Source organism: Chamaea fasciata, unplaced genomic scaffold, assembly GCF_029207755.1.
Source record: "Chamaea fasciata isolate MVZ Bird 193981 ecotype frontalis unplaced genomic scaffold, bChaFas1.0.hap1 SCAF_3, whole genome shotgun sequence".
NCBI lineage: Eukaryota > Metazoa > Chordata > Aves > Passeriformes > Sylviidae > Chamaea > Chamaea fasciata.
This window is the reverse complement of record NW_027094088.1, coordinates 65,754,525-65,777,251: the sequence shown is the minus strand read 5'-3', so window position 1 is coordinate 65,777,251 and position 22,727 is coordinate 65,754,525. Positions and strand designations below refer to the sequence as shown.

At 41.2% G+C, this 22,727-nt stretch overlaps 1 protein-coding gene across 4 annotated transcripts in view; it reads left to right on the top strand.

The window, feature by feature from the left end:
• Positions 1–790: 790 nt before the first annotated feature.
• DSE (dermatan sulfate epimerase) overlaps positions 791–22,727 on the top strand; it is a 34,055-nt gene continuing 12,118 nt past the window's right edge. The window contains exons 1-3 of one of the 4 annotated variants that reach the window (XM_066179360.1): positions 791–873; positions 1,336–1,404; positions 13,038–13,506. In XM_066179360.1, coding sequence (XP_066035457.1) covers positions 13,091–13,506 — 416 coding nt within the window. In that variant the 5' untranslated portion in view covers positions 791–873; positions 1,336–1,404; positions 13,038–13,090. Of the gene's footprint in view, positions 890–1,335; positions 1,405–13,037; positions 13,507–22,727 lie in introns of those variants that run through there. The other 3 variants (XM_066179359.1, XM_066179358.1, XM_066179361.1) reach the window with 3 other exon arrangements.

The following is a 22,727-nucleotide window of genomic DNA, read 5'->3' as shown; positions in this document are numbered from 1 at the left end:
GCTATAGTGACTGAGAAGGAAAATAGAATGTTTCAAAGGATCATTTGTTTTATCCTCTTTTATATCACTTTCTGAAATATCTTCAATTGTGTGGCTGCAAAAAATGTCGGGATGGCTGACTTGAATAGTCACAGCATTTCACTTTTATTTTTTTCTTCTTTTACATGAGAAACGTTTATGTAAGTAGCCACACCATACTTAAAAGAGCAGATTGACAAATCAGCTTTTTGTTTCTTTGCTGGCTTGAGGGGACTTTTGGGTGGGAGGTCCTATTCCTGTCATGAAGTATGGTGACAGCACTAGGGAAGGACAATGAATATGAATGGGACACCCGGGTTGCTGCCACCTCCACAGCCGCTCTGTCCGGTCCGTGGTACCGCTGCCGTACTCTCTAGCCCCAGGGAACCCTGTGCCAACACGCCGGTGTTAGAACCAAAACATTCCCTGCGGAGAAACGAGTCCTCTCGCTAAAAGGGAGAATTAGGGCATTTCCGTGAAGTTCGAGCCGGGGAGGAACGGGCGGGGGAGGAAAAACCGTGTGCGCGCCAGGGATAAACAAACACAAGGGCACACACGGAGCGAGAGGAGCGCCCGGGCCGGGCCGGGCCGGGCCGGGGCCGCTGCGGGGCGGGTTCCACCGCGCCGTGCCGCCATGGCGTGAGGGGCCGGCGGAGGCCCGGGGGGAGGAGGAGGAGGAGGAGGAGGAGGACGGGGAGAGGTACGGAAGGAGGGCGGGGAAGCGGGAGGTGGAGCGGGAGCGGGGGAGTCACTTTCTTCTGCGTTGAAAAACGCACCGCTCTCCCCGCTCCCCGCTCCGTCCCTCGGGGCTGCGGAGCAGAAACTTTCTGGCAGGCGAGAGGCGTCCGGCGCCGGGTAGGGGCCGCGGGCGGTGAGTGCCCGTGCGGAGCGGGCAGCTCTCCGCGCCTCCATCCCGCCCTGCGCCTCCATCCCGCCCGGCGCTGCTCCGCGGCGCCTGGCGGCGGGACGGGCGGGGCGGGGGCGCCGGTGGCCGGCGGGTTTGGGAAGGGGCGATCATTCCCAGCGCTGCCTCCGGCACTCGGTCCCCAGGCCGTGCGGCGCTCGGGGGAGCGGCGGGAGCCGCTCCAGGTGCTGGCGGGGCCGGGCAGCGGGAGCGGGGCCGGGGCGTCCCGCGGGAAGTAGCCCCCAGGCAGGCACGGGCTTTTCCCGGCTAGCCCCGGCGGGACGGAGCTGCGGTCGGGGCAGCCGCAGGACAGCCCCGAGCCCGTGGGAGGTGGGTGCGTGCGGGGGACGTGGCGCTCTCTGCGCGGAGCTTCACCTGTGGGCGCTGTGGGTAACAGCTCTGCTCCTCCGCAGCACCGGGTCCGCGGGAGCCTCCAGCCTTTTACTACCGAGTTCAATCTCCCAAACATGCCTGTGTGAAAGGTAAGCAGTAGCATCCTTGTCTTGCACCTAGGCAAGCCGAGAGACAGGAACAGAGCCTCTTGCCCCATGCAAATTCCTGCTACTTCTTTTTTTGCTGTTTTGTTTTTGGTTGGTTGGGTTTTTGTTTTGTTTTGTTTTATTTTTTGGTTTGTTGTGTTTTGGTTTTGTTTTTTGGTTTTGGTGGGGTTTGGTTTTTTTTAGTTGGGGAAGTTTTAGGTGACTTGGGCCCAGAGCTGTCAACTCGGGAAGCTCAGTCTTCGCAGCCCCAGGCAGCGAGTTGCACTTCCTATAGATAGTATTGCAGGAAGGCAGTGCATCATCACTTGGTGTGTCTCATGCCAACTCTTAAAATTCAATTTGGTATGAATGCAGGTAACCACCCTCTCTGTTCTTCTTTCGCTCCCTCCTGAATCATATAAAACTGATATTTTCCTGTGTTTTCAAGTTGGAATGGCTTGAGTTTTAGCCATAAGCAATGGCAACATAAAAAGTAGTCACAACTGTGAATGAAATACAGAAATATTGCTCAACCCTGGAGATTTTTCCATCACACTAAGAAGATCAACTGCAATTTAAATAACGCTAAAATTTTAATATAGTCTAAATGAAGACAAAGAAAATCTCAGCCTAAAAATTGCCACATTATGTTTATCATGCCAACTATTATTATAACTCACTGCAGTATTTCAAAAAAGGAACAATTGAGCTGAAGGGCAGCAGTGGGAGTCAGTAATTCAGATGCTGTTTATTACTCTGAAAGACTCTAGCTGGTACCCTTGGGCAAGTCACTCCACCTCTCCATGGCTCTGTTTTCTTCCTCATAAAACAGATAAATGTGCTTGGTTGCTTCACAGGGGTGTTGAGAAGTTTAATTCATTAATTAGTTTCATAACTACTTGTAGATCCTTGAGTACATGGTTCTACAGAAGTGCTAAGTATTATTTCAACTAAGAGTTTCCTTACTGTGTCTCATCACTTATATGTGGTTTTTTAAGTGACCTGAATTAGTTAAATTTTTTGGGGAAGTCAACAAAGTAGCAGTTTTGGATTGGGATTATGTTGCCTGTCTGTAAACTTCATTGAGAGGTAAAACCGGAATAGACTGATCAGAGTATATTTCAATGGGGCAGAGCTACTGGGCCTTTAAAAAAATGTTATTTTCTTATTCAAAGTAAGAGCTTGCCTTTGTTGCTTTGTTTGAAGTATTGTGATGTTTTGCATGATTCTAAATTGCCAAATCACTCACCTGAGTGCTCTTAAGATAATAAAAGAGGAAGATATGAGAAGAGTTTACAAACATATCTGTAGTCTTCTGAGGTCAGCGTTCACAGTAAAGACACTTGGTGCTGATTTTCCACTACACATTGATATACAGTCTCCTTTACAACCTGTTCTTTGGTTATAGGGAATGTTGCAAGAAAGAAACACATAAGCTGAACCATTGATTGCCTGTGGTAAAAGTTGATAGATTTTGTTTACCTGGGCAAACTCAGTTTTTATTTCAATGTATATTAGTTATTGTAACTAGATATTGAGTAAATATCTGCACTACAGTGGAGAGGAAAATGCATTTTATTACCTGGCCAAATGTTAGATGTGATATTTATAGGTTGTTTAAGTAAAAATGGGTAGCTGAAAGCAGATTTTAGAGTGACATCTTGGGTTTGGTACTTTTCAAAGGCTCATAAGGTCTGTGTGTACTATTTCTTTTCCTCATGGGCAATGACACAAAGTACATAAGCTTTTTTAAAACTGAACTCATGTAAAACCTAGATCAGTGGTGGTAAAAAGGTAAAATATAACCAGGTAGCTGTTGGGTTGTGAATGAACATAGGAAGTTTATATCTTAATAGAAAAATTATCACATCCATCAGTACCCAGCAGTCTGAGCAGTGAAAACTAGGGTTAAATGAGGAGGTAAATGTCATAAAACTGAAGTGTCTCTTCTCTCAGAAGTGACTGCATTTTACTAAAATTCAGTCACGTTCTTAGGCTTGTGTATGGAAACTTGCACATCTGGCACCCACAGCATACTATAGCAATGAGCAGAAATAAATCCAGTTACTAGTGCTATTGTTCCTGGATATTTTGCAAGAAATAAAGCCCTTTGAGGGGGAGGGGGGTGCTGAAGAAATTTAAAAAATAAAGAAAAAAAACAACTTTCTGTGACTGTTGTTTTCTTGCTTAGACTTACCAATCCAAGTGTGGTGAGTGAATGAGGTTATGACTTTTTCTCAGCAATTTGTATTTAATTGGTAAATATGACATCTCAGCAGCAAGTTTGTCCTGGCTGTTCTCACCATCTTTGCTGTCTCTATTCAGCTGAGGTAGATCAAAGAGCGTAGTTGGAGCACTGTATTCTCCTCAGCTGTTAAACCATGGTGCCAGCTTGCATTCAGTGTTATAGCCACATACTTGTTATAAATAATATAATAGATTCTACATTTGGCTCCCTTTGAGCCAGTTTTCTGTTTATATGGGTAAACTTTATACTGATGTCTCTTAGCCCAGCTGGGATAGGGTGAGGTGTGACAGTGCTGCATTAGTAAACCCCCAAACCCTTATGCACTGCACTTTGAGCAGATTCAGCTATGTGCTCAGGATGAGAAGTGGGCAGAGAAGCCTGCTAGGAAAAAGGAAATTTAGCAAATGCCTCCAGAGATCTCTCCCATGAATGCTTTGGCAGTAAAAGTTTAGCAGAAGTGAAGTGTTGGTAGTGGAGAGCTGACCAAAGGGGTCTGGTTGTTTTGGGAATCCTGTGAGGGACAAAGCACTGGAAACATTTTCTCACATCAGATACTGGCATGACACTTTCATTCAGTCTTGGGACGTGGTCAGGTGTGCAAGCACAGACACAACGTGACTATTCTGTACACAGTCTGAAATTACATTTGATTGGTCTTTCTGTTTTTCCCCTTGTTTAGAATCAGAGTATACAGGAGCAATAAGCAGCAGCATTGTTTATAGTGGACAAAGGATTGTAGGGACCCTGGTGATTTGACTTTGGTAGGAGTTGTATCTCAGTACAAGAGAAATGTAATTTTAACATAAAAGTTCTTTTTCCATGCTTGGCCTGGTTTATGCTTTTATTTTGTGGGGTTTTTTATCAGAAGCATTAAAAATGCTGAACATTTATATAAACCTGGGATGCCTTCTTCAGACTTCTAATCAAGTGGCTGCCTAGACTTGTTATAGGATTTTGAAAAGTTGTTCACAAGCATTTCTCTGGATATGTTCCTTTTCTGTGTTTCTATTTCTATGATTCATGTTCCTTTTAATCATATCCTTGCAATCATGGTTCATCGCACTTTTTACCAAAATCATCTGTCCAGTTTCAGTTCTGCTATGAGAGCCATGCCTGCACAACTTACAGTCAGAAATGAGATCGTAAGATTCTAAATTTCAAAATTAACTCATAATTTAATGGTTGTGTTGACACCTGCTCACAGATTGCTCATGCACACTGTGAGTAGCTACATTTTGCAGGAACAAGGTAGCTGCTTAACTCCATCTGCAGCTGAGACTTCTGTCCTTGAAAATGTAATGACCGCTTTTTTCAAGGCTTTTGTTATGGATATTCTGGGGAGCACTGAGGACAACAATAGCCCTGAGGAAACTACAGGGCAATTGGATTGTCTCTCCACGTTTGTACCCTGAAAAAAGCAGTTGCATCTGGGTACGTGTATATTACATCTGTGGAGAGAGAGAGGAGCTATATGCTCTATCTCTCTGTGGAGAAACCCCAGATAATGCAATAACAGCAGAATTGTATCAATAATAATGAACAACACACTCATCTGGAGAGAGATGCAGCTACCAGGTAGTGTGGTACACTTTAGGTCTACAAACACAGTGACATTTGTCCTGTAACACATGAAACAGTGGTTCTTCTGTGTGAGTACACATTTGGGGTCTGCATACTTACACTCTAAAATTATCTCTAGATAATATAAAAGTGAGTGTTGGTTTAAATTGCTTAGATCACAAACTCCTTCGGTTCATAAATTGATTAGCATCAGCGTCTTTGGACTTTGCTGGTGCTCCTGTATGCTGTAACAGTAATTTAACCACAACAATATGATTGCCATGGTTTTATCCCAAGTGGCAACTCAGCCCCACACAGCCCTTGTTCACTCCCTTCAGTGGGATGAGGAAGAGAATTGGGAGAATAGAAGTGAGAACACTCATGGGTTGAGATACAGTCAGTTTAATAGACAAAAACCAGACAAAACAGAGACTTCATTCACCACTTCCCATGGGCAGGCAGGTGTTCAGACATCCCCAGGAAAGCATGGCTCCATCACATGTAATGGTTACTTGGGAAGACAAATGCCACAACTCTGAGTGCATCTCTCTTTCTTCTTCTTTCCCAATATTGTATGCTAAGGATGACGTCATATGTTATGGAATATCCCAGTGGTCAGTTGGGATCAGCTATCCCAACTGTCCCCTCCCAAATCCTTGTGCATCCTCAGCCTCCTTGCTTGTGGGGTGGGGGGAGAGGCAGAAAAGTTCTTGACTGGATAAATGTTGCTCTGCAGTAACTAAAACATCCCTAAATTATCAACACTGTTCCCAGCACAAATCCAAAACATAGCCCAAACCGGCTACTATGAAGAAAATTAACTCTACCCTAGCCAAAATCGTCACAATGAAAATAACAATAAAATACTAATATAGTTTTGTGTGCAACACTGAGTCATAAACAGGATATGGAGACATAGTTTAAATGAGTTTTGATCCCATAGCAACTGAAGGATATGATGCATTTTGGAATTCCTGTCTATTTATATGAAGTCCTGTGGAAATGCTTTACAAATAAAAATATTTGATATCTTCAGCTACTCAAGTTTGTAGCTATAGATACAGAGAGTGAGAACTGGTTTTGTAAAACTCCAGCAGAATCACATCATTTGTTTACAACATCCTGAAGACAATTGAATGAAGGACAATTAATGAGCAGGGAATATTTAAACTGTTAATTATACATAGTCAAGAAGAACAAATGAGGCAGCTTAAAATGTTTACAAGTATTATGGAAGAGTAAAGGTCAAGGCCAGCAAAGTAGAGTTAGTTGGAAAGAGGATAAAAGTTAAAGTCTGAAATGGAAACGCTTGTTTTGTTATCAGAAGTTTCTGGTGGTGTAATCAGCCTCCTCAGAAGTAAGGGAAGATGGATGGCATGCAATTCCCTGGGGTGGGTTAGGCACAAGGAGGAATTCTGGCAGCAGAAATTGGCTTTCCCCTTTTGCATGTATGATTATCTTTTTTCCTGTCCTTTATTTGTGCCTCCTGGGCATTGCCATCGCCATGTGAAGTTTTTCCCGTTCCTCCTGCACTCCATGACTGTACCACTGGATCCTCACAGAGGCTCCAGTCTGCTCTAGGCGTTCTGTTCACTTGCTCCCTTCTTGTGAAGAGTGGTTGTGCCTTAGGGCTGTGGGTTGCTCTCAGAGGAAACCCTAAGCATTCCTAATATCCAACACCAAAGGGTTCACAACCCTACTGACCCCGAGTGGGTCTCTTTGCAAGGGCCAGGAGATTAGTTACTTCTCAGTAGTTGCCACAGGAATATTGTTTCACGACCCAGATTGGGCAGGAGCCTTTGTTCTCTGTTTCTGAAGTGCCTTTTACTGACATAGTCCAAAAACCCAGAGGTGCCCTACATGCTGTAAACAGTGTAACACGTGGATGAGGGGTTTGCTTGACTTCTGGGACATTAATGGAGCAGACAGAGGTAGGGAGTATATCTTCTTGGCCTAGGTGAAAATTCTCAAACTGCCTTCCGATGCTGTTAACATCTGTGAAAATATTTCTGAAGTAAAAAACAAAAGCCTAATTTTAATTATTGAAATGGTCTTTTGAAATTATGTCAGCACAGGATCCAGTGCTGATGTTCTGGAAGGAGTCTTTCTCTGGTAGCTTATAGTTTTAAGCCTTCAATTGTAAAAGTGATTGGGCTTTCATTCATTGAATGTGGATGCCTTGACAAGCATGTCTGTACTGGTTGAGAATGATCATCTGCAGGATTGTAGATATGAAAATTACTTCCTTACTCATTCCACAGAGTGAGGTATGGAATAAGAGATCCCGGTAAGGGTTAGGAATGCTAGTGTTAGTGCAACCAAAAAAATTACCAAGTAAGCATTTTTACAGGAGGATAAATTGCAAAATAGAAGGAAAATCTAAATTCCCAGATTATGGTTTGGACATGCAGGTGATTTAAATCATGTTTTCTCTTGAGGCAGAGAGGTTATGCACTCAGTGTATATGTGTATGCCCTTTTAATTTATATATACAGTGATAAAATAGACAAATAAGCTTTTAACTGAGAGGAATTAACAGATTAAACTTCCATCATGGATGTCTTACACATCCTACTGTGAAGTTACAAAAACATCTTGCAGTTGCTGGCTTGCCTGTAGCATGGTAGAGAATGAATGCTACCCTCCATTCTCCTGGAATTATGGTCTGACATAGCTGTGTACTGCTCTACACAGATCCATTTAATTTTGTTTTAGATCAAAGGACAGACACAAGTTTAAATCTTGACTGCTGACATGATGGCATATACTGGTAATCCCTATAGGAACTGGCTGTTTCTGGTTGCCATTGGGATTTTCATAGCACAGCTGTTAGACATAAAAGTTGATACAAACCTTCTTTCAAGGTATTTCAGAACAACTGCAATACTAACACCTGGGTACCTGAACTGTACTTTATTTATGGTAGATGTAATTCTGAACTATGTTTGGGATTTCAGTATTTAAGTTTTGAAATACCTTTGAAATTATATAATTGTGGCATGTTTTTCATTGTGAAAAAATCAGAGGAAGAAATGAAGTAATGTCCCCTGGTGGTTACGGCTGTAATAGCTGTTTTTCAAGTTTTAAGCAGTGATTTTTACACCTTCTCAGTATTTTTATTGGAGAGCCAGTCACTGGTTTTAGCTCACCAACCAAAAGGTGGGTGAAGGACTCCTGACTGCTCCTGACTCTTGGGATGTGGGAGTTTCCCACCTTGGTGTCCTGCCCCACAGCTTTGAAAGGGTCTCAGCAACACTGCTTGTTGAGGTAGAAGCTTGGGAATTCAGTCAATAGAATTGTTGTGATTATTACAGCTCAAAGATAACGCTATAGTTTTATTGGTTCTGCTCCATCATGCACCTAATTATGCTGTATTGGATATGGTTCTCTGGAACCAAGGGACAGTATATATATGGGAATTAGTCTCCATTGACCCTTTCACCTCTGTTTTCATGGACTTGCCCTGCATTTTTTAATACCACAATGTCATTGGATTCAGTTAGAAGGCAATTGCAATGTGTGTGAGAAGATATTTCAGATATTTGGACAAAGTGCAAAGAAAAGGAGATCCTACAGAAGTTAACTTTTCTCTGTTGTGATCTAACCTACCACTTCTTGTGTTACATTTTGGCAGCTGTCAGCATTGGGACAGCGTTGCACATCCCTCTTCATTTAATGGAACGATATTCCACACACTTCTTATTGCAATGTTACCTAGTAATTTCACAGTTTTGGTAGGACAGTAGCTGTTTCTGGTGGTTGACCATTTCTTGTTGAAATATCTATGACTTTCTTACCTGTTTTAGCACTGGGTTCTAAAATTGCTTATTTTAGTTTCAATGCCAATCCTTGTAATGGAATTTGTGACAAAACTGTAGTGACACTGTTGTTCAAAATGAAACAGCATGTTATAGTATTACAAGCATTGAAAAAAATTGAGTAAAAAAAGTTAATTTTCACTGTCAATCCTTTATGAAGTGCAAAACAATTATAAAATTTAAGTCCATGCTGATTCAGCAGTCATTTTCTAAGGCAAAAGTCTGCACGCTGAACCTGAAGAATTGATTTTTGTCAGTATGGTGAAACAGATTTTCCTTTAAATATTTGAGCACTTGTTTCTCAGGTATCTTGGGTAGCGATAATGAGAACTGTAGCCTTTGTGGAAAATAGTAGTTTCCCAAAAGAAGACAAAGAGTCTGACGTGCTCATGTCCCAGCACTGGGCTCTGGGAAGATCTTTTATTCAGAAACCTGAGTAATCCGGTAGCGTGGGAGATGACAGCAGAGACACCTGCAACTTCTGCTTTTTAAGAAGTGGTAGAAGTTTGGTCCCAGGAAAAAGCAGCTACAAAGCAGAGTGGTTCAGAACTGATACTACAGAAAACAAGAGTGCTTTACCTGTTTTTAATTTTGACCCACAAGAAGGTCAGATTGCTTCGAGGACAGCTGTGCAAGCTGGTGATCCTAACATTTCCATCATTTCCTCTCCCTCTCTCACTGCTCTGCTCTCACTGATGAAGCAAGGTTTCTGTGCACTTGTGGCAGGAGTAAATGGGCCTCTCTTTTCTTTTAAATAGTCTGTTTGGTAAAATTATCTGTATAAAACAATGTTTAGTTTAGTTAGTGGTTTCAGTTTTATAGTACTTTTTTTTTCTACAGCTGAACATCTAACGATGCAGATGGGGAGAACTAAAATTGTTAAGATTTAATCTGGTTTGGGTGTTTTTCTCTGGAATAACTGATTTCTTTACTGTTTTTTTCTGCTGGCAGCGAGGGAAAATAGTGCAAAATGCTCTTTCAATCTAGATCTAAATGACAACATTTCAAAGCACACTGTATAACAGCATTTTCTTCCATGGGCAAGCATCCTTCATTCTCCTTTTAATTTTTAATACTTAATCAGATCATGGTTTCCTAACTGAATAAAACCCCCTCTTTTTCAGAAAAGGTTGAGTTGCTTGGTAAAGTTTTTCTTGGAAGATGTGGCTGGTAATGATGCAGTGTAATATGAGAGTAAGAAATTCCTTTAGGTTTAAAAAATGGTATTGTGAATACACATTAAATGATCAGAAGGCCCAGACTCCAATTCTTTCAAGCCTGAGTGTGTCGGGCAAACTTGTACCAGGTTCACGCACTACTGGTGAGCTGGAGCTCACGTGAACAGTTATTTGCACAGATCCAGCTTCACCTAAGCTAAGCTGATAATCAAGGTTCAGGGGTTTGCATGGAAAGGAAGGTGTCCTCCTTTCCAGCTGCCTCCTCTCATCCATCAGTCACACCAGGCTGAGCCCTGCAAAGCTGTGGGACAGGGCTCACTGTCCTCAGTGAGTTGAGGCTGCTGGGAGTTACTGTCTTCATAACCTAGGAAGGGTGTCAGTATAATTTAACCAAGAATAAATGATTTTGTATTCCTGCTTCTGTCCCTGCCTATTGACTTTCTTCCAGATCTTGACTGAATATACAGTAGGTTGGTTTTCCAGTTATTCTGTTGTTAGCCTAAACAATGTGGTGCAGTAGTTCCTTCTCCTGTAAAGGTAAAAAAAAAAAAGGGTTTACTTTCTCAGTGAAATGTGAACATGAATGAAGGGTGAAAATGTGGGAAGTTATTGAATACTTGAGAGCACTATGACTTTTTGGCAACACTGGATGTGTTTGATGATGGTGTAATGCTGGGAAATGTGTGTTCAGATTTGCAAAGGAGTACTGGGAAACCTTACTGTATATACCCTAATCATTGTTCAGAAATAGCTTGATTTAGGGAACTCTTAAAACCATCCCTAAATTTATACATGTTCCTAATTCTCACTGATGTGCAGAAGGACTTACAGACATCAAACCAAAGGAAAGACTGCTTGAAGTCCTTACTGCTAGCTGGGATTTTTTTCTGCTTGTGTGAGCCAGAACATTTTTTCCATAAATAATTAACACAGAAAAAGCTACAAGCATCTTTTAACTTTTTGGGGGGTATTTTTAAGGTTCTTTCCTGTGCCCACAGTTCTAAAGGATCACACAGGCTTTAAAAAAAAAACCTGTTGTGGGGTTTTTTATTAATATGACAAAGCAGTTTTTTCATCAATTAAAAAATATTGCATCATGTTTCAACCATAATGTATTGTTTTTCATTGTTTTTTACCTCCTGTGAAAATATACTGTTGTATAGTTTCCTTCAGCATAGAGAAGATTACAACTAGATTTGAGAAGAATACAAGTAGATTGGATAAACTATGGTGCATGTGTCTTTTTTGTATGTGTGTATGTGATGAGAGACTATGTAGATATAGTAAAAGTGTTACCAAATAAACCAGCCTGTGATAATGTGTCCTGTAACAATTGGTTTGCATACAATACAGGGCAAAATGTACTTGCAAAATGCATAAAATATTATGAAAATGTCATCTTCCATTACACTCTGTTTAAGCAATTATGCTGCTCCCTGTAATAGATAAATTTAAGCAGTTACAGGGTGCAATATTATTTGTGCCCTAGGTAGGAACTCACAAGAAATGATGTATTTCTCGGCCAAAGATGTTTGCTCACAAATTAATTTCAGGATATGAGCACAGAAAATCTAGAGGGTCTGGCCATCCAGTAGTCATGAAGGGTCCTTGTCTGTCAGAGTTTTCTCATCTTAACAACTTTGCTGAAACAGGATGTGGATCTCTAAATAAGGTTTTAGCAGCCTCAGTTTCTATTAGAAAATTTTTGCTATGGAGCAGGGCCCCGTGGGGAGAAGTAAAAGGTTGCTTTGTACTTTAACTTCCTACAAGTTTTATGACTGAATCCTATGAAATAGGTTTTCCATGGGAGAAAAAAAAAAGTATCTGTTTTTAGATTTTCTTTCCTTCTATTTCTCCTTTTAATAATTGAAAACTACTGTTCATTATTTACATAAAACTGTCTCACTTGAGCCTGCTTTCCATAACCTTTTCCCTCATAAGAATTCTAGGAATTTGCTGGCTTTCCTCAGGGGGATCTTGGCTGTGTTTTATCTGTGACTTTAGGCCAGATAGTTGGTAATTTCTTCAAAGTAACTTACTATGTTTAAATTGCATTTGCCTCTGCATAGATTTCCCATTAGGGCACATTCAAGAAGTAATGTACATAGAAGAATGTGCATTTTAATTCAATGTTCAGCCTTCTTGGTGACTGGCCCTAAATCTCATGTAAAATGGAAAGCCCCTTGGAAAAAATACTAATAATGCAAACCCCTAAATGCCCAGAAGGCAAAGGATTTCAGCTGTTTTTCTAAGACTCTGCCACTTACTGTTTCCCTTTTTCGACTCCTGACTTGCTCTTTTTTTTTCTTTTTTTTAAATGACGACGTGTCAGAGCTGAAGGCCTTAAGCCATGTATAAAGTGACCCCGACGCAAACCTCCAGCATTCCTCATCTTTCCCTCTCTCCAGCTGCTAACATCAGCCAAGGAAGCATGCAGGCTTGGCTGCCTCCAGCTCCCTGGCTCTCCCCCTTGCTCCTCCCTTCCCGCCCTTCTCTGCCTGCCGGTACAGTCAGCGCTGCTTCATATTAGGCACTGTTGCCAGTTTTTTTAAATCTTAAGTACAAGAGCTGCTGTTGTGTCCCTTCAGCTGGTATCAGCTACTGGAGAGCAAGGTGTGGGAAGGAAGGGGCTTTCTTCAAAGTGCACAGCTTTTTCTCTCGAGTGAATTTCTCAGCAGATGTTTTGTCTGAACTATTCAAATAGAAATGATTTGAAAGTCACCTGGAGAATGCATGGGGTTCTTTAGGTGGAATCATAGTCCTGGAAAGGCTCCTGAATTATGGTGTCTCACAGATTCATTTTCTAACTCCTTTCATGTCCATCTTCCACAGGACATTTCAAAGATGGTTTGGCTGCCGCTGAGACCTGGAGATCTGATGCCACAATGAGGACTCACACACGGGGAGCCCCCAGTGTGTTTTTCATACAGGCAGTTTGCTTTGCCTTTGCCTGCAGCGCCAGGGAGGACCAAGACACAATGGTTCCTTTTGTCAATGCCAACTATGACAGCTACCCAATGCTCTACTTTTCCAAGGGGGACATGCAGACCCTGCGGCTCCAGGCCAGCACCACGCACCGGCACATCGCGGCTCGTCTGGCGGAAGCAGTGCAAACCATGCTGTCCAATCCCCTGGAGTACCTTCCTCCCTGGGACCCAAAGGAGTTCAGTGCTCGCTGGAATGAAATTTATGGCAACAACCTAGGGGCCCTGGCGATGTTCTGTGTGCTCTTCCCTGAAAACATGGAGGCCATCAATATGGCCAAGGATTACATGGAGAGGATGGCAGCTCAGCCTAGTTGGTAGATTTTTGTCTTTTTTTTTTTTTAAGTTGTTCTTTTACTGTATAAACTGCTTAGAGTTGGAAGAGTGAGTGGATGAGTGAATTGCTTAAATTATGTCAGTTGTACTAATGTTCATTTTAACAGTGATTAACTTGCTGAATGTATTTACCCTCATCGGGACCAGCAGTGACACACAGCTTTTTCCTTTCACTGGACTTATCTTCTAGAAAGTTGGTGCTGAAAGGAGCATGATCCTTTGTGCACCACCCTGTTTGTTGTCAAAAAAAAGATCAAAAAAAAGAGTAATCCAAACTCACTCTCAGTCAGAAGGAAGTTTCACATCTGGTTTGTGGCAAGAAGTGCTGAAAGTGTTGCTTTCAATTTTTTTCCCCAGATTCATAGCTTTTGAGTAATTAATTTTTCCTTAAGAATTTAGGAAAGGGGGACCTATGAGAAAGGTATAATTAATTAGGTGTAGGTAAAAATGACACTCTTGGGCTTCTACAGTCTGCTCTAACATCTGTCTGAGCTTTAGTTCAGAGTGGCAGCTTCACTTGGCTGCATGGTTCTGGGTCTCTCCTTAAGACATGGACATGATAGTTGTCCATCTGATTACTGGAACTGCCTGAGTAACCGGCGTTTTGATGACCACCTCCTGGAGTAACTCTCCCTGGATGTGAGTTGTCATTCCTACAAGTTACTCTGTTTTCTCCGTGCCACACTCTTTCTATGGGGACAGAAGTTAATGTTCTCACTGTCTGAGTGATTCTAGGGTTGAGATCCCAAGGTCTCCTCCTTTTCATATTCACCTGCAATTTATCTCTTTCGGCTCAAGGGCACGCATTTCCCCTACCTGCCTGCAGCAGCTGCCCCTTGGTACACCTTGCGGACTACAGCCCAGGATTGCTGTCACTGTGTATAGGTCAGAGGATGGAAATGTGGGTTTTGCCAGGAGAGTGGCATCTGCCCTGGACAGCGAGATGGAGCTGGATGGGGCACTGCTCCCTTCTGTCATAGCTGCTCTTCTACAGCTCTGTGATGACAGCAGCTCAGCAGAAGTGTGAGTCAAGATTCAAGTCAGCACAGGAAGAGAAGCATTAGCTGTTCAAGCAGTTCATTGCTCAAATTACTATTCCTTACCTTCTAGTAACCAACTATCCTACAAATGTTATCCTTCCATGGGCCATCACTGGAATTATGCTGCATTTGAGCTAGCATAACTTGGGATCTATACCTCCTGATGGGCATGATTGAAAAGGTGTGATAATGTTCAGGTTCCCCTGCACTAACTATTAAAATGGTGAATGCCACAGAAATACATGAGCTAGAGCAAAAGAAGTGATGGGAGGCAGAAGGGACACACTGGCCTTATATTGCCTGCATGTCACAGGAGAGAGGACATGTGGGATTTAGGATGAAAAGTATTGTCTCAACGATGGTGGTAATTTCCAATATCTTCCACTGAAGCATAGCAATACAAAGCTTCAGTCTTTGCTCTGGAGACAGTGTGTGTTTCTCCTGGCATGCTGACAGAGGGATATAGCTTACAGAGGTGAATCCAAGGATGTGTGACCATCTCCAATAGGAGACAGACTGCTCCAAAGTCAACACCTTCCTCCTTAGTTTAATTGTTCACACTCTTTCTTAACTTGTTTTGAGTAGGGTATAGTTACATGGCCATCTGTTTTAATGAATTAAGAAAGAGGGGGAAGTATTTTAAGTAGGAGAACTTGTTTGTGTCTGTTTTTTTTTTCAGTTTCCTACATCTCACTCTCTGTCTCAACCTTATTTAAGTGTCTTATGTCCTGTGATTCCTGCCCTGGATTAATTGTGGTTGCTCTGTCCCTTGTTATAATACTCTCCTCTGTCCCAGCTGACCAGATACCAATCAGAACCAAGCAGATATCCCATTTCCACTTGGCTTTGATGCTATTTTCCTGCCTCCAGTTACTGTTTTTTCTCAAGCACGTAATTTGCATTACCTTGCTTTTCCCATCTTTCCCTTCTGATGTAGAGATCCCGTTCAGAAATCAAAGGAGGTTTAATCAGGGTTGTCTGCTTTGCAAAAGAACTGGCTGCAAAGTGCTCAGTAGTAGTGGAAGTGCAGGAGGAAATTGTAAACATAGGCAGTAGAGTTGGGCTAAGCTGCCCTTTCTATAACCTTCAGCTGGCCAGCTCTTCAAGTGCTGTGGCAGAAACATGAATCTGATTTCCATTTTTTGTTTCCCCCCTGAGAACTTGTGTCTGAATGCTGTCAGCATGGAGTTTAAGCTATAGCCCCATCAGTGGTGGCAGTAATATAGATCCCTCTCCCTTGTCCAACACTGGTTTTCAGAAAAGTAGGAATGTGACATCTCTAAGGCATGTACTGCACTGTCTGGCTTTGCTCAAATAGGCTGGGTTCAGAGGCAGAAGGACTAGGCAGACAGATTATGTAAATCTGGTTTTCCTAAGAAACTCAACTTAAAAGTACCAGAAAATGTTACTGCACGCACTTCTCCACTTAGGATAAGACTAGGAGAATAAACATGATAAATAGGAGTTGTGGCTGTTATATGAGCTGTTCTGGCAGTGTCACAGCGGTGGAATATTTTGTCCAGTCTATCTAGGCATGTTTGGTTTTCCTCAGACTTTGGGAAAGTGCCATTCTGAATGATATATTACGATTATTGTCCTTATTAAATAGTTTGAAGGCATATGTGTTCTGATCAGGAGGGTGGAAAGAAGGAGAAGTCTTGATGTTGCCTGACTTTGGAGAGTCATTACTGCACATTAGGAGAGTCATCTGCCAGAGCTCTTTATTTCTTCAGGAAAGAGGGCTTTTCCAAAGAGTTATCAGCAAGGTTAGTAAAACAGGCTTCTCCTTAGACCTCTTCAGTAATGTAGATGCCAAGACTGACATGTAAATTTTCTGGAAAAATATCTTTTTTTATCACTGACAGATTCATCAACATGCTGGAAAGTTAAACCTGGCATTGGCAGCTTAATTCTTTCAGCAGTATAATCTGGATTTCTTTTGACTTCTGCTGTCGTGGCATTGATTCTAAAATAGCTTTAGAATTTAAAAAAAAAAAAATTCATCTTAATGAGTTTCCTTTAGTTTTTTTGGCAATATTAAGTAAATTTAAGCCTTACCAGAAAACAAAAGCGTATGTTGTTAGCATGTGCAAAAGTTGAATAAAAGAAATATGGTTTAAAATGTCACTGGTTATTTGTTTCAGAATGCTAGGAGATTAAGTAGACTGACATTTTAAATTTCTTCTTTACATTAGTGGAATCCTCAACAGTCCAAGTACCATTCAATATCCCAGGATACAATTATGAGAAAGTCTACTGGTAATTGATATATACATGGAAGGGGCATGTAATTAAGATCTCTGGTCCTTTCTCATCTATTAAAACAGTCATTTTATGTCACATAATAAAGTACACCCATAACTGAGTTCCCATTTGTGTCAGCTAACAGAGGTTGAGCCATTTGTCATAACAACCCATGTTGATAGGCATGCTGCTCAATTAGCAGAGCATCCCTAATGGCTACATCCTGGGGTAGGTTTACATTTTAAAATAAACAGAGGGGCACTGGGTAACAGCTAACTAAAACAATCACCCAAAATTATATGGGAACGACACTGTTGTGGAGACTAGCAACAGTAAACGAACATGCATTAATATTTTAGTGGAAGTAGATGAGCATTAATGGTTTTGCCTGTAAAAATTAAAAGCTAGTATTAAACCCCTTGGTTTTCCATGGATTGGATATCTAGATACTGTCTAAAATATTATGGGAAGTTTGTCCTTGTATTTGAGCCACATTACCTCTTTTTAGAGGGAACAGAGGCTATTGATGTGTTTTCTGTTATTATATCTCTGACTGGCCCCCAGAGGACTCCCCATCAGAAGGGCATTTTGGCCGAGAAGATCTGTGCTCGTGATTCTTTCCATATGCTGCTGGCTCGTCCCGTTCCCGTACCGAGCGGAATGATGTAATCCGAGTCACACATTGAGCAGAAATAACAGATCGGTCAGATTCTCTGTTTTGGACAAAGCAGCGAAAAACTCTCTTCTTTACTAAGCCCACCTTACAAAAAATGCCTTGGGGGTTCACAAATTCTGCACCCTTCTTGTAGCAAGAGAGATGTTCTGATTTGCAACGGCCAGAAATATTTCTGTGGATTTGTTTTTGGATATTTTTGCACATAGTCAATGCCCCATTTTTAAAGACAAGTATGTTACCAATGTGCAGTAAAGTGTGGGATTTAACGGCAGCTCTGTGGGTGTCACAGGGCAGATAATTACTGTCAAGCACATGCAGACATTCCAGGGAAATAGCAGCAGCTAAGAAGAAGCTAACAGGAGGCTTCGGCATAACAAATCTGTGACCCCTCTGCTGCTTTCTTATAAACTAGCAATCATGTAGCCTTCTGTTAGTCACTGTTTGTTACAAAGTATTGGCGCATCCTGTACGACCCTTGCTGTTAGTATCCAGATAGTGCTAGATCTTGAACAACAGAGGTTATAAGGTAAAAATAGATATGTGTAAGTAATTAAATGTGTGGAAAATCACTTAACTAAAATAAATTAATATATGCCAAGTTGAAATAAAGCAAGTCTCTGTGCTGACAGAAGAAATTTATAACATCTGTTTGACTCCCAATAGTCAACCAGCAATCACATTCAAAGAAGACTTTGGGGGGCTTTATAAGACTGTGGAATAAAAGTTAGTATAAAAGAAGCTTGGAGGATGCTGAGATGCTGTCTCCTTCATAGAGAAAGAAAAGGGTAGGGGGATGAATTTGATATCTGGTATATATGTTGTGTTAGTAAGTGAAATATCAAACCCTTATGCTCATGACTGGTATAAAAATTTGCTAAAACAAGAGCTAACAGCAATCTCCTAAAATAATAACATAATTAAATTTCTGTGTCTGCTTAATATGACACTGAGAACAACTAAAACAGAGTCAGTTCTAGTTTATTAATGTGTCAACACACAGAAGCATCATAAAAGCAATCCCTGTGTAAGGACTCTCTTGTGATCAAAGCCAAAAATGAGAGATCTGAAAGAAGCATCAGAATGATGATCATAGACTAATGAGGAAACAGAGGGAAAGAAGTTAAAAAGTAGATTGAGATTTTTAAGGAACTAAAGTTTTACTTTCCTCTCCCTAGCACCTAAGCAGTACAACTCTATTTTTATAGTAAGCTCTTAAAAGTCTGTCTATGTGTTGCGTTTTTTTCCCCATACTGACATGAATGAAGTCTTTTACATTTAACCACTCCTTTACCTTTCTTCCTGTCAACTGAGCTGCAATGAACACAAGCATGTGAGACTGGCTGCTGCTAAAACATGACTGGTAAAGAGAGAGAGGCAAACCTGTTTTACCTTAGACACCAGAAACATAAACCATCTGTTTTTAACTTTTTTGTTGTTGCAAAGGACCAAGCACTAAGGTTGAGCAGATAATGGGGTTTTTGCTTTGGTAGCCAATCAGAAAAATGTGGGAAGGGTAAAAGCTGAGAGGTTGGTATTTTTTTTCAAAAAGTCTTCTTTTTTCTTCTTAAAATGACAGTTGTAAAATATTGCTCCATTTATTAAGAAAATATTTCACTTAAGCTCAAAAAAATACTTCGTTTTGGAGACTTTGTAAGAAAAATATTTAAAATTTGGTCTGGTTTATAAAAGAAATGGTGGTGGTCTCATTCCCCTTGGAAGGTGTTCTCCCTCTTGATGTACATACTTTGTCTAGCCACTGGGGAATAGTTCTCTTTCTTGCCTGGTGGGAGGTTTAAGGTTCTATCTTCTTCCCTAAGAAGTGGGTCAGGACAATAGCAAGAGTGCCAAGGCATTGTCCTTGTCGTTGGGAAGACTGTACAATTGACCAAGACATCAGTTGGCCCCATTATGTGCCTCATTTGCATCCACACAACTCTTAGTGTGCAAACTCAACCATGCTCACAGCTGGTTACCATGTCTGAGGTAGATGGCATTGAAATGCACTACAGGGATGTCTTAGAACTAATTTTCACCTCTAAGCCGTTAGAAAAGAGTTCTCACTCATTTCCTTCGCATGCACTTAATGAGATTGAGAATTTCAGTACTGAGGAGGGAGTACTGGCATCCCTCCTTTAATCTACTCCTCCAGGAATTATTCTGCAGTAATTTGTCATGGGAAAGTTTGGAGCATTAAAATTCAGGATGTGGATTACTTGTGTAATGCATGTGTCAGGATGTGCTTAATTCTTCATTTTGCATGCACTGATACCATGCTAGTTGTTGACCTAGAGGCCAAAATCAGATCTTACACTGCTTGGAAGGGTATTCTGTATCTCAGATTAAAGAGCATTATTTTCCTATTTACTTAAATTTGTTTTTAAGAACTGGATCGACAGTGAAGGAAAGATGACTGTAAACATCCCACAGGTCATGATCAAGGAAGTCACTTGAGCAGCAGTGTTTGATTTAAATCCTGCCTTGAACTGGCCAGATAGTGGGTTTTCCCTCTTGGCTTGTATTTCTGAGAAAAATGCTAATAGAATCGTAGAAACAGAATGGTTTGGGTTGGAAGAGACATTAAAGATCCTACTCTTCCAAAACCCCTGCACTGGGCAGGGACACCTTGCACTATACAAGGTTGATGAAAACCCCATCCAGCCCAGCCATGAACACTTCCAGGTTTGGGACATCCACAACTTCTCTGGGTAACCTGTGCCAGTACCTCACCACCCTCACAGTCAAGAGTTTCTTCATAACTCTTAATCTCCTTTTTTTTAGTTTGAAACCATTCCCCCATGTCTTATCATTATCTGCCCAAGCAAAACCCCTCTTTTTTTATATGTCCCCCTTTAGGTACTGGAAGGTTTCTGTTAGGGCTCCCTGGAGACTTTTCCAGGCTGAACAACCCCATCTCTCTCAACCTCTCTGCACTGGAGAGCCATCTGAACATCATTCTGGACTCGCTCCAACAGGTCCGTGTCCTTCTTATGCCTTGAAGACCACAGGATTTTGCAGCACTCCAGGTGGGGTCTCACCAGGGTGGAGTGGAGGAGCAGAATCCTCTTCCTTGCCCTGCTGGCCATGCTGATTTGAATGAGCCCAGAACAATTGGCTTCCTGGGCTGCAGGTGCACATCACTGGGTCATCCAGCTTCTCATCCACCTGAACCCCAAAATCCACCTCTGTAGGGCTGTTCTCAGTGAATCCTTCTCCCAGTCTTACTCATGTCTGGGACTGACCCAACCCAGGTGACCCTGCTTTCAGTAAGGAATTAGTTACTCGATAGTGAGTAGTGAGAAATTACAGAAACACATTTCTACTGAGACAAGAGGCAGTAGTAGCATCAGGAATGTTGTCAAGAAATTGAGAGGTTGTAGTGATCTTGGCATTGTTGGTGATAGTGATTTTTACTTTCCATCCAAAATTTTATGCAGAAGGTATACTTATTTAGAGCTTGGAAATGCATTTAATGAAGGTGCTGTGTATACATAGAACAAATGCGGTGCATGCATGATGGTTCCTGTGCCTTCAGTTGATCACTGGAAAACAGGTCTTAATCCCCCTCTTTATATTCATAGTTCATTGTGGTAAATCTAAAACAGATAAACCACATTGCACCATGCTAAAATTCTCAACACTTGTGGGAAAATCATACTACTTATCTGTAATTCCAGCCTTACCCATGATCTCTTTATTCCTACAGCTTCTTCATGGAGGATTTATATCAAACTCTAAATGTTTAAAATAAAGTAACAAAAATATTTTATAGGACACAGATGAGAAAACCTTAAAGAACAGCCCAGGCACGTATTTATCCTGTGCCATTCACAGGATTTGTACAGACAGCAGTTTTTTGTGCAAAGCAATGTGTATGGCTTTGGATGTTTATGGAGTTTGGTCATGAGGTAGCAAACCTGTTCAGCACTTTTTGCTCTTTTATAACCTCCTCAACTTTCCAGATAGGCACCTATTCCAAATATACCTATATGTTCAGATACAGGTATATAAGTGTAAAAAGGTACCGTAGAGGTGCCTTTATGTTTTAGAATTTAAAATATATTTTAGAATTTTTGGAACAGTTGTTTGCCTTTGCGCAAAGTGCATATGTCTGCAACTAAGTAGTTGTTCTATATTAAAGAACCCACTATAGATATTTTTGTTTACTTTGGATTTGTTTGGTTTTGTGACATCTGATGCCTTTCAAGGCTGACAAGGCTAATGGAGCCTTGAGGTAGAGGTTACTTGCTGTCGTTAGGCACAGTTACTTGCGAAGCTGAAGTTCATACTCTGATGTTAAGTTTTGGTCTTGAGTGGCTTAGAAAATAGCTTCTTGTATAGGGCAAAGTGTCAGTTTATTTTTACCTATCTTTGTATAAATACATACCACTTTTCTTAGTAGTTAATAGTTAGCCCTGAAAACAGCTTTTTCACATACGTTGGTTCAGTGCATGCCTGTGGCTCTGTGCTTCCCCCCAGTTTATCAGCCAGGCTATTTACCAGGTCTGACACTGGGAGATGCATTTGAAAAATGAGAACATAATTTAGAGACAAAAACCATGTAATGCTTGCTACTTGACCATTCTTCTTGTGAATCATTTACCACATGTTTCATGTACTTTTCTTGGTTCCCTTGAAACTAAGTTAAGGGGGGTGCACTGATTTATAGCAACTAAAGAGTTGTTTCTTCAAAAGAGCTTCACAGATGTTGACTGTGGGTTTGTCTGTTTAGAAATTAAGATCTTTAAATCGTCATCTTTAATTTTCTCTATTACTTGTGTGAATCTCCTCTGTGAAATTTTATACAAGGCTTAATTGTATAGAAGTGCAATTTGAGGGGAGTTATGACAAAATTGCTTGTCTAACCCCACTGGGTAACTATGTCAATATGTATGATAAGGGGTTTTACGCTGATAGGCTGTGGGGTTTGGTTTTGTTTTTTTTTTCTTTCCTGAAAAGATCAGGAGCCTAAATGCAGTTATAAATAACTTCTCAATTTATCACTTCCCATGTAGAAGACTGCTTTCTATTTTGTCAGAAGCAGTACCATGGAGATTATTATATGCTCTTACACTGTAGAATTTGATATGGAATTCTGTTAGAAACTAGACATAAAAGTTAGCATACACTTTAACAGTGAAAGTTGCAATAAATCAGTTCCACTGGCAAATCCCATTTTAAATTAAGTCAGGTAAAGATCAGGTTAAAGCAGAATAGGTTTAAGCAGAATCTAATTAGGAGCTTG